This window comes from Rhinopithecus bieti, unplaced genomic scaffold, assembly GCF_001698545.2.
Source record: "Rhinopithecus bieti isolate Rb0 unplaced genomic scaffold, ASM169854v2 scaffold_1014, whole genome shotgun sequence".
NCBI lineage: Eukaryota > Metazoa > Chordata > Mammalia > Primates > Cercopithecidae > Rhinopithecus > Rhinopithecus bieti.
In genome coordinates this window covers 1,000,403-1,012,003 of record NW_016803499.1, presented here as the reverse complement: position 1 = coordinate 1,012,003, position 11,601 = coordinate 1,000,403, and the positions used below count along the sequence as shown (strand labels likewise).

Genomic DNA, 11,601 nt, shown 5'->3' with positions numbered 1-11,601 from the left:
CTGTAAGTGCTACCTTCTCACTGTGAGCTCACATAGCCTTTCCTCAGTATGTGTGCAGAGCTCTCTTCCTTTTTTTAAAATAAATTATTTAAAATAAACTATTTAATTTGGAGGACCAAGTACAGAATCTTCCCCTTCTTGTAAGGCCACCAATACTATCTAATTAGGAACTCATTCTAATGACCTCATTTAACCTTAATTACCTCTTACAAGTCCTGTCTAGGAATATAGTCATATTGGGGTTTTGGGCTTCAGTATATGAATTTGAGGGGATGGGGAGACAATTCAATCCATAGTAAACACTTTCTCGAAGAGTAGTTACAATGTTTGTAAGAGACAATGTAGGTAAAAGTAGTTTCAGTTACATGCAGCTAAATGCAGTTTATTAACCCTTCAGAGTCCTCTGCAGAAGAGTTACCTAATAAATATTATTTATTTGGCCTTAACCTAAGGTATTATTCTTTATATAGTGCTTATCATTTTGCAGCACAGTTTATTTCTTATAGGGTCATGGCTAAAAAAAAAAATGGGAAAATGACCTCACTAATGGAGTCATTAATTAAAATAAGGAAATATAATTTCAAATTTTTTCTTTTTGGCAGACTATTAGGTTAACAATGCTTTTAAAAATTTATTGTAAATATGAGTGTTATAAAACAGGAATTTCCATATTATGTTGGGATTATAAATTGGCATGATCCTGAATAGCAATTTGGCAATGTGTATGTCAAGGACCTTAGAAAATGTTTTTCACTTTTGATTTAGTATTTCCACTTCATGTAGTCTATACTTAGGAAATAATATTTGAACAAAGATTTATGTACAAAGATGTGTGAGCCGTATGATGCATAGAAATGGGAATCAATTGAAATAGTCAATGATGAAATAGTAATTACATATCAATATATTCATAAATTATGCATCCATTAAAAATTGTTTCTAAGCATATTGTTATCTAAATATATATAGCATGACACCTAAATTTATTTTACATATATGAGATACAGGATGAGATATATGTATATATGAATATGAATATACATGATATACATATAAAAAGCATAGGCGATACCAGGAGTTATTTTTTGTCTTTTTATAAATTTCTATGAAGAACATTTTAATTGTTTCATACCCAGAAAAAAACGAGCTAATTTTTCTTAGCCAGGTGTATATTGGTCCTTCCTTGATTGTTTAAAATACATCCATTTATCTTCTTCTAGGATCACTCATTTTCTTTGATTTGTAAGATAAAGCACTGTCCAGCAGTGACGACTGTTGGAAAAGATATATCTAAAGGCTGTTGTCTCCTCTTGGCAAGTTTACCTGGAGCTGGTGTAGTTGGTGACGGCCTTGGTGCTCTCGGACACGGCGTGCTTGGCCAGCTCGCGGGGCAGCAGCAGGCACACAGCAGACTGGATCTCCCTGGAGGTGATGATGGAGCGCTTGTTGTAATGCGCCAGGCGGGAAGCCTCGCCCGTGATGCACTCAACGATGTCACTAACGAATGGCCTTGGAAGAGATGTGGGTGTCGGGCTGAACCTGCTTCAACACCTTGTACACATACACAGAGTAGCTCTCCTTGCGGCTGCGCTTGCGCTTCTTGCCATCCTTCTGGGCCTTGGTCACCGCCTTCTTGGACCCCTTCTTCAAGGAGGGAGCGGACTTGGCTGGCTCAGGCCTCTTGAAACACCAGAAGTGTCCCCGTGATGGTCTTTTGCATTAAGGATAACTGAGGAAAGACCTGAATGATGTATAGGGGTGAGTCCTGTGAAACATCCAGAGTTGGAAGATTATAGGCCAGGTGAATAGCAAGGCAAAGACTTGGAGGCAGGAGAGAGCTTGAGGGGTTCCAGGGGTAACAAGATGGCCATAGTGGTTGAGCAAGAAGGGGAAGGAGAGAAGGTGAGGTTGGGAGAGTCACGGGCAGGGGCACGAAGAACCTTGAGACCTTGGTGACGGTTTGTATTTTATTATTATGGGAACCTTTGAAAATTATTTACTGTTTTGGTGGTTGCCCTCGAGTTTGCAATATACATTTAAAACTAACCCATGTCTTTTTTTTTTTTTTTTGGTGAGGGGAGGTGGAGGGGACAGGGTTTCTGTCACCCAGGCTGGAGTGCAGTAGTGCAATCATAGCTCACTGCAGCCTTAAACTCCTGGGCTCAAGCAATCCTCCGGCCTCAGCCTCTTGGCTGACTAGGGCTGTAGGTATGCATCACTATGCCTGGCTAATTTATTTTATTTTTAATTTTTCATAGAGACGGGGGTTCATGTCCTCCTTCAAATAACACTATACCACTTCAAGGGTATACAGGTACTTTATAATTCTCTTTCTTTTCTTTTCCTTCTTTCTCTTTCTGTCTCTTTTTTTACTCTTTCCTTTTTTTTTTTTTGACAGACTCTGGCTCTGTCACCCAGGCTGGAGAGCAGTGGTTTGATCTCAGCGCACTGCAACTATTCAATGTAATTTATTCTTAAGCTTGTTCCCCTAGAGGTTATTTCTCTCCCCTCTGGCTTTTTTCAAGAGTTCCCCATTGTCTTGGATTTTCTGAAGCTTGAATATAATATGCCTGAGCATAGATTTTATGGTATTTGTTCTGTTCGGTGTTCTCTGAGCTTCCTGGATCTGTGGTTTGTTTACCATTAATTTAATAGGCTGGTCTCGAACTCCCAGCCTCAACTGATCTGTCCACCTCGGCCTCCCAGGTGCTGGGATTAGAGGCATGAACCATCACGCCTGGTCTTTTATTTCTTTATTATTATTTTTTTAGAGATTGGCTCTTGCTATATTGCCCTGGCTAGGGTGCAGTAGCTATCACAGGTACTATCAAAGCACACTGCAGCCTTGAATGCCAAGGCTCAAGGGATCATCCCACATCAGCCTCCTGAGTAGCTGGGACTATAGGTTCATACACCAAGCATGGCTTCCTGTAGAGTTTTGTTGTTGTTGTTCACTTTGTTTTTTTCTGAGATGGAGTTTCACTCTGGCACCCAGGCTGGAGTGCAGTGGTGTGATCTCGGCTCACTGCAACCTCTACCTCATAGGTTCAAGAGATTTTCCTGCCTCGGCCTCCTGAGTAGCTGGGATTACAGGCATAAGCCATCACACCCAGCTAATTTCTGTATTTTTAGTAGAGACGGGGTGTTTCCCCATGTTGGCCAGGCTGGTCTTGAACTCCTGACCTCAAGTGATACTCCCGCCTCAGCTGCCCAAAGTGCTGGGATTACAGGCGTGAGCTACCATGTTGGGGCCTTCTGGATTTTGTTGTTGTTGTTGTTGCTCTTGTTGCCCAGGCTGGCGTGCAATGGCACAATCTCTGCTAACCGCAACCTCCGCCTCCCAGGTTCAAGCGATTCTTCTGCCTCAGCCTCCCAAATAGCTGGGATTACAGGCATGTGCCACCACGCCTGGCTAATTTTGTACTTTTAGTAGAGACGAGGTTTCTCCATGTTGGTCAGGCTGGTCTTGAACTCCCCACCTCAGGTGATCCACCCACCTTGGCCTCCCAAAGTTCTGGGATTACAAGCGTGAGCCACCGCACCCAGCCTGGAGTTTTTAACTCTCAAACTTGTCCATAAGGAGCCTTTGTCAATACATGAAACCACAGTTTAGGTTTTCTTTATTTCTTTCCTTCTATCTTTGGATTTCATTTCCTCTTTTTTTTGGTTCCTTAAGGTGTAAAGTTAAGTTGTTAATTAGAGATTATTGTTCTTTTTAAATGTAAACATTTACAGCTATTAATTTCTCTCTTAAGGCTGGGTGTGGTGGCTTAGGCCTGTAATCCCAGCACTTTGGGAGGCCAAGGCGGGCGGATCACCTGAGGTCAGGAGTTCGAGACCAGCCTGGCCAACATGGTGAAACCCCGTCTCTACTAAAAATACAAAAACTAGCCAGGCGTGGTGGCAGGTGACTGTAATCCCAGCTACTCGGGAGGCTGAGGCAGGAGAACTGCTTGAACCTGGGAGGCGGAGGTTGCAGTGAGCCAAGATCACACCATTGCACTCCAGCCTGGGGGACAAGAGCGAGACTTTGTCTCAAAAATAAAAAAAAAAATTTCCCTCTTAGCACTGCTTTCACTGCATCTCATAGTTTTGCTGTTGTGTTTTCATTTTTATTTGTCTCAATAAATACGTTCTCATTTCCCTTTTCTTTGAGGCATTGGTTGTGTTGTTAATTTCCACATATTTGTGGCCCAATGGTTTTTATATATACTTATGAAGTTACCTTTAGTAGTATTTTTTTCTTCTGTCTTTGAATTACTGTCTATTGTCCTTTCATTTCAGCCTGAAGCACTCCCTTTAGCATTTCTTGTAGGGCAGATACTGGTAATAAGACTCAGTCTTTTAAATCTGGATATATCTTAATTTCTCCTTCATTCTTGAAGGATAGTTTTGCTGTGTATATAGAGTTCTTGGTTGACAGTCTTTTTCTTTCAAGACTTTAAATATGTCATCCAGTGCCTTTTGGCCTCCATGGTTTCTGGAGAGAAACTGTCATGCTTATTGAAGGTCTCTTACACATGCATGAGCCATTTTTTTTTTTTTTTGACACGGAGTCTCACTCTGTCGCCCAGGCTGGAGTGCAATGGTGCGATCTTGGCTCACTGCAAGTTCTGCCTCCCAGGTTCTGGCCATTCTCCTGCCTCAGCCTCCCAAGAAGCTGGGACTACAGGCGCCTGCCACCACACCTGGCTAATTTTTTGTCAGTAGAGATGGGGTTTCACTGTGTTAGCCAGGATGGTCTCAATCTCCTGACCTCATGATCCACCTGCCTTGGCCTCCTAAAGTGCTGGGATTACAGGCGTGAGCCACTGCACCCAGCCACATGAGTCACTTCTATTTGATGCTTTCAAAATTACCTTTTTGTCTATGGGAGTTGATAATTTGACTATATGTCTCAGTGTGCATCTCTTCGAAGTTTTCCTGCTTGGAGTTCATTGAGCTTCTTAGATGTATACATTCATATTTTTAATCAGATTTGGGAATTTGACAGCTATTATTTCTTCAAATATTTTGCTGCTCCTTTCTCTATGTCTTCTCCTTCTGGGATTCCTATAATGTGTATTTGGTACGCTTGATGAGGTCCCATAGGTTCCTCAGGCTCTCTTCATTTTTCTTCACTCTTTCTTTCTTTTCCTTAGACTGGGTAATTTTCAACGTCTTATCTTCAATTTTGCCAGTCCTCTCTTTTCCTTGTTCAAACTTGCTGCTGAATCCCTTTATTGCATTTTTCATTTCAGTTATTGCAGATTTCAGCTCCAGAATTTGTTTGGCTCCTTTTTATTATTATTTTTTTTATTTTTTGAGACGGAGTCTTGCTCTGTCGCCCAGGCTGGAGTGCAGTGGCCAGATCTCAGCTCACTGCAAGCTCCGCCTCCTGGGTTCACGCCATTCTCCTGCCTCAGCCTCCCAAGTAGCTGGGACTACAGGCACCCGCCACCACGCCCAGCTGGTTTTTTGTATTTTTTAGTAGAGACGGGGTTTCACCATGTTAGCCAGGATGGTCTCGATCTCCTGACCTCATGATCCGCCCGTCTCGGCCTCCCAAAGTGCTGGGATTACAGGCTTGAGCCACCGCGCCCAGCCTTGGCTCCTTTTTATAATTTCTGTCTCTTTATTTATATTTTCATTTTGTTCATTGTTTTTCTGATTTCTATTAGTGTTTATTCATGGTTTCCTTTAGAAAACATATTGAACATACTTACAACAATTGATTTAACATCTTTGACTAATAATTCCAAAGTCTGGTCTTCTTTAGGTATGGTTTCTGTGAAATTCTTCATATCCTGTGAATGGATCATATTTTCCTGTTGCTTTACATGTTTTATAATTTTTTTGTTGAGAACTGGTTATTCTGAGCATTATATTGTAGTAACTCTGGAATCTAATTCTACTCCTCAGGGATTGCTTGTTTTTGCTTGTTGTGGGCTGGACCCATTCCTATTTGTGCCTTTTCCAAACAATTTTTGCAAAGTGTATCTTCCTTGTTGTGTGTGGCCACTGAGGTTTCTTTTCCATTGTCTCTACAGTTGGCAAGGGATGAGAGTATTTACAATTTTTTAAAGTAGTTTTAAAACACATGTAAAATAAAAAGCACCTCAGTATTTTTTGTATCTATGTAAATATTTTATTCTGCTTCCAGATAGAACATTGAAATTTACATGTTATTTTAAAGACAATAAACAGCTAAGCTATTGACATAAAATACACAATAAATTTATGAGATATATAAGGTACAGATGAGAAAAATCTCAAGTAAGTTGTTAACTTCATTTAGCTTATTAGGAACATGAGGATGTCTGGAATTGATGCTGGCCTTGGTCTCAAGTACTTTTTCCCGTATGTATTTGTTTTATCCTTCCAGAAAGCATATCATTATTACAGTGTCCAAGAAATCAGTGAATCACTAAGCTTTCCATCTTACCGAAGTACAAAACACTATTTCAAATCTAGGCCTTCTGACAGAATCCAGTATCTATTTTTATACTTACTTTTCTTTCTACTAAGTTCTTTAATAAAATTATGAATCAGAAAGCAAGTACAAGACATGCTTATATCACACAGAATATCAATGAAGACTTAGGAAGATAAACAGCTAGTACTTCCAAAATATCACAGATTTTGACATTTGGAACAATATAATTGCCACACTATTATATCTTTTATTAAAAAAGACCTTTTCCGGCTTGTTTCCAGACTTCTTTTACTCCTTTAATGCTTTCTTTCTTCACACACTTCCAGTATTCTTGTATACTCTGATGTTGTGGCACCTGTTAACCAAAAGTAAAAAACAAGAATCACTGTCTTCAAGGTTAAACATGATTTCATGTGTACTTTACACTACTGCTTATTTCCTTCGCACATTCCTCCAAAAGTAGTTGAGGATGAATTATGTTGTAAAAGATGATCACAATAGAATTGTAAAATGAGGGTGAAAGACAAAAAGTGAATGTGACTACGCTAAAGGTAACTAGGGAGTGGAACCAGACTCAGCACACATTAATGGAGTTTCTTCTCTAAGAGGGTAATGAAGACTTTGGGCTATCTTCTCTCACATACTGGCTTTAAAATTTAATTATAATGTTTTCCTTTTATAATGTTTTATAATCTTTCCCTTTTTTTCTGGTGAACTTTATTTAGCTATGTGGAATACAATTATAAGCCTAAAGCTTTAACATTGGCTAAAATTAAAAAAATATATAGGTCACAAAATATTTGATGAAAAGCTTCAAGAAATAATCTAATTCATGTAACTGTTTTGTTAGCTAAAAATACATGTGGATTACTACTTCTCTCAACAAAATGAAAAGGTCAAGGTTTGGAAATACTTGGATCCGGGTGACCACAGGAGCACAGCATTGATGAAAATTAGCCAAGTGGAAGCAAAATTCTACTCCAGATTATATATGTTCTTTTTCCTATGACTGATTCACAGCTTTTCTTTTTAATGTCTTCTGAGAAAGGGCAAAGAGACTCCCAGGTACACTCAATTGTGAACTGTAAAGACTGGCTTACTTTCCAGGAATACATTTATGGGGTGTTGGATAACTGATAAGCTTATAAAATATTAATACGTTTGCTAATGAAAATCATATTTATTATTTTTCCCTGTTATGTTTGTTGCAGGAAATGGAATTGCTTTTCTAAGTTGTAAATAGCTTTATTTTCATGAATAGTACCATACTCTCTCTCTCTCTCTCTCTCCTTCCTTTCTTCTTGCCTACCTACCAACCATGTAGATTCCCTTTGGACCCTAGTCTTCCCCTGGCCGACTTCTTTTCTGAGAGTGCTTCTAGCACATTCTAATCTGAACAAAAATCTGAATTTGTTTTGTCCCATAAGTACAGACTCACATGTGACTTTGAGTGAATAATGCTAATAGTGAAATTTACTTCATAATCTCAGCCACTATACTAAGTATTTTACATTAAATTCTCACAATAATGCTTTCTGGTACATTAGTTTCCTCATGGTATGGATAAAGAATCTAAGACTAAAAAAAATTAAGTGGCTTTGCAAGATTAGGCAGTTAAACAGTTGAGCTGGGATTTGAATTTACATATATCTAATTACAAATTATATGTAGTTAGTCAAACCCTAGGCTATGATTATTTTTCCCCCTTTTTTTGTAGAAACAGAGTCTCGTGATACAACCCAAGCTGGTCTCGAACTCTTGGCTTCAAGTGATCCACCTGGCTCAGCCTCCCACAATGTGCTGGGATTACAGATGTCCGCCACCATGTCCAGCTAGGCTACATTTCTGAATAGTAATTTCCTTTTTTAAAAATTTGTTTTTTTTTTTTTAGAGACAAGGGCTTGCTCTGTTGCACAGGCTAGAGTGCAGTGGTGCAATGTTAGCTCATGGTAACTTTAAATGGTGATTTCTTATTAGATTCAGATTATTTTTTAAAAAGCAAAGATGTTTAATCTCATACATAAAATATATTTCTGTATTTCAGTTACAGCTTATAATCTTTTTGTAAGTGATGAAAACTCCATTTAAAGACTGTATAAGTGCCAAAATTCTAGGTTTAATATCATTCAGTTAATGATATATAATGTAAACATCATGTAAAAAAATCTGTTACCCATAAACCTCGATGCATTCTGTTTTTTAACACCCCAAGAAACTCTTCATGACTAAGACATTCATCACCGTCCAAATCAAAGATCTTGAAGACGGTGTCCAAAATATTGTTTGAGAGTTCTTGTCCTGTTGCTACTTTCACAGCTCTCTTAAACTCGGCTAAAAAACAAACACATATAAAACAACTTATCAGCTATGTGAAATAGTCTAAGTGAAATTAATCTAAATTTTCATTATTTGAGAAGTAAAAGCAAATCCAAATTTTTATTATTTGGGAAGTAAAACAAAAACAAAAATACCCATGAAGAAAATACTCAAATCATAAGTTGAGGAATGTCATGAGAATCACTGCATCATAAGTCAGCTATTTTAATTTAATCAGTGCTCTAGACATATATTAAAATATTTCTTCCTTCTTTTTTTTTTTTTTTTTTTTTTGAGACGAAGTCTTGCTCATTGCTCAGGTTGGAGTGCAATGGTGCCATCCTGGTTCACTGCAACCTCCGTCTCGCGGATTCAAGCGATTCTCATGCCTCAGCCTCCCAAGTAGCTGGGATTACAGGCGCCCACCACCACGCCTGGCTAATTTTGTATTTTAGTAGAGACGGGGGTTTCACCATGTTGGCCAGGCTGATCTTGAACTCCTGACCTTGTGATCCGCCCACCTCAGCCTCCCAAACTGCTGGGATTACAGGCATGAGCCACCACGCCCGGCATTCTTCTTTTTAGGAGAATGAGAAAATAAAAGTATAGAAAGCAACCATTAAATTGGAGTACTGGTATTCTAAATCTAGAATAATCAAACTGAATTAAAAGGTCAATCAATTATTTTTATTTATAATTTGTTCCTTGATTGGTAGTATTTAGTTGGAGAATATACGAAAACTGTTTATAGATGATAAAATCAAATGGTTTTCATATAACTTACCTAGTCTGACAGGACGATGAGCTAAACTGAACATTTGCATGGCAATAGCAAAGTCTTCCAACTGGGTTGTAAAATGGCAAAATGACTTGAATTCATCCAAACTAATGCTCTAATAAAGTAAGAGTTTTTATTACAATTTTGTAAATACATTAAATAATGTTATAAATGTTAACTGTGAACCTTCTTTTCTACCGTAAAGACTAGTGTCTTTTTTTTTTTTTTTTTGAGGCGGAGTCTTGCTCTGTCGCCCGGACTAGAGTGCAGTGGCCAGATCTCAGCTCACTGCAAGCTCCGCCTCCCGGGTTTACGCCATTCTCCTGCCTCAGCCTCCCAGACTAGTGTCGTTCTAAGAGGAAGAGACAACCCTTTCTCTCTGTGTGCACAAAGAAATGACCACGCAAAGGGCACAGTGAGAAGGCGATGTGTGCAGGCTGGGCAAGAGGCCTCACCAGAAACTGGCTCTGCTGGTGTCTTGGACTCCTGGCCTCCAGAACTGTGAGAAATAAATTTATTGTATAAGTTGCCTAGCCTGTGGTGTTTTGGGGTGGCAGCTTGAAGAGACTACCATACTCTGTTAAGTGGTCCACTTCTGCTAAGTTTTATTAATGGACACAGCACTAAGAGCACTGGGTTTTGGAGTTAGATGGACTTAGGCTGAAATTCTGGTTCTGCCCTTTATAACATGTATGACCTGAGCCTCTCTAAGTCTTAGGTAAGTAACACTTCAGGGGTTATGTAGTTTGCCCAAGGTCTACTAACTGGAACAATCAGGATCTCAACTTTGGTACCTCTGACTTCAAAATCAGCGCACTTACAAATAAAACAAACGGGGCATGCATGGTGGCTCAAGCCTGTAATCCCAGCACTGTGGGAGGCTGAGGCGGGCGGATCACGAGGTCAGGAGATGGAGACCATCCATCTCCTAGCTAACACGGTGAAACCCCTTCTCTACTAAAAATACAAAAACAAAAAAATTAGCAGGGTGTGGTGGTGGGCGCCTGTAGTTCCAGCTACTCGGGAGGCTAAGGCGGGAGAATGGCATGAACTCGGGAGGCAGAGCTTGCAGTGAGCTGAGATCATGCCACAGCACTCCAGCCTGGGTGGCAGAGCGAGACTCCGTCTCAAAAAATAAATAAATAAGTAAATAAATAAATAAATAAAAATAAAACAAATGGGCTGGGTGCGGTGGCTCATGCCTGTAATCCCAGCACTTTGGGAGGCCAAGACAGGAGGATCACCTGAGGTCAGCAGTTCGAGACCAGTCTGGCCAACATGGTGAAACCCTGTCTCTGCTAAAAATACGGAAAAAAAAAAAAAAAAAATTAGCTGAGTGTGGTGGTGAACGCCTGTAGTCCCAGCTACTTGGGAGCCTGAGGCAGGAGAATCACTTAAACCCATGAGGCGGAGGCTACAGTGAGCCAAGATTGCACCACTGCACTCCAGCCTGGGTGACAGAGTGAAACTCCGTCTAAAAATGAACAAATAAAAAAGTTAAAAGAAAACTCAGTTTCTTCCATTAAAAAATAAAAGCCAGGTACGGTGGGTCCTGACTGTAATCACAGCACTTTGGAAGGCTGAGGTGGCTGGACTGCTTGAGCTCAGGAGTTGGAGACCAGACTGGGCAACATGGTGAAACTCCCGTCTCTATAAAAAATACAAAAATTATCCAGGCATGGTGGCACATGCCAGCTACTGAGGCGGCTTAGGCAGAAGGATCCCCTGAGCACAGGAGTTTGAGGTTATAGTGAGCTAATCACACCACTGCACTTCAGCTTGGGCAACAGCGCAAGACCCTGTCTCAAAAAAAACAAAAAACCAAACCAAACCAAAACAAAACAAAACAAAAAACAACACAAAAGTAAACAAAGTATGAAAATTCTCTAAAGTTTTTATTTTGTTTTTGAGATAGTGTTTCACTCTGCCCCACAGGCTGGAGTCAGATCACAGCTCACTGCAACCTTGAAATTCTGGGTTCAAGCTATCCTTCTGTCTCAGCCTCCCAAGTAGCTGGGACTACAGGCACACAGCACCACACACAACAAATATTTTTATTTTTTTATTTTTTTTATTTTTTATTTTTTATTTT

General features: G+C 39.8%; 1 protein-coding gene and 1 pseudogene across 2 annotated transcripts in view; both read right to left on the bottom strand.

Annotated features, from left to right (window-relative positions):
• Positions 1 to 1,239: 1,239 nt before the first annotated feature.
• On the bottom strand, positions 1,240 to 1,716 carry LOC108538071 (histone H2B type 1-like; annotated as a pseudogene).
• Positions 1,717 to 6,104: 4,388 nt separating this feature from the next.
• The window catches only part of MICU2 (mitochondrial calcium uptake 2), a 120,777-nt gene continuing 115,280 nt past the window's right edge, over positions 6,105 to 11,601 (bottom strand). For both annotated transcript variants that reach the window (XM_017886323.1, XM_017886313.1), the window contains 3 exons: positions 9,516 to 9,624; positions 8,589 to 8,746; positions 6,105 to 6,770 (listed from right to left, as the gene is read on the bottom strand). In XM_017886323.1, the coding sequence (XP_017741812.1) occupies positions 6,666 to 6,770; positions 8,589 to 8,746; positions 9,516 to 9,624 (372 nt within the window). In that variant the 3' untranslated portion in view covers positions 6,105 to 6,665. The remainder of the gene's footprint in view (positions 6,771 to 8,588; positions 8,747 to 9,515; positions 9,625 to 11,601) is intronic.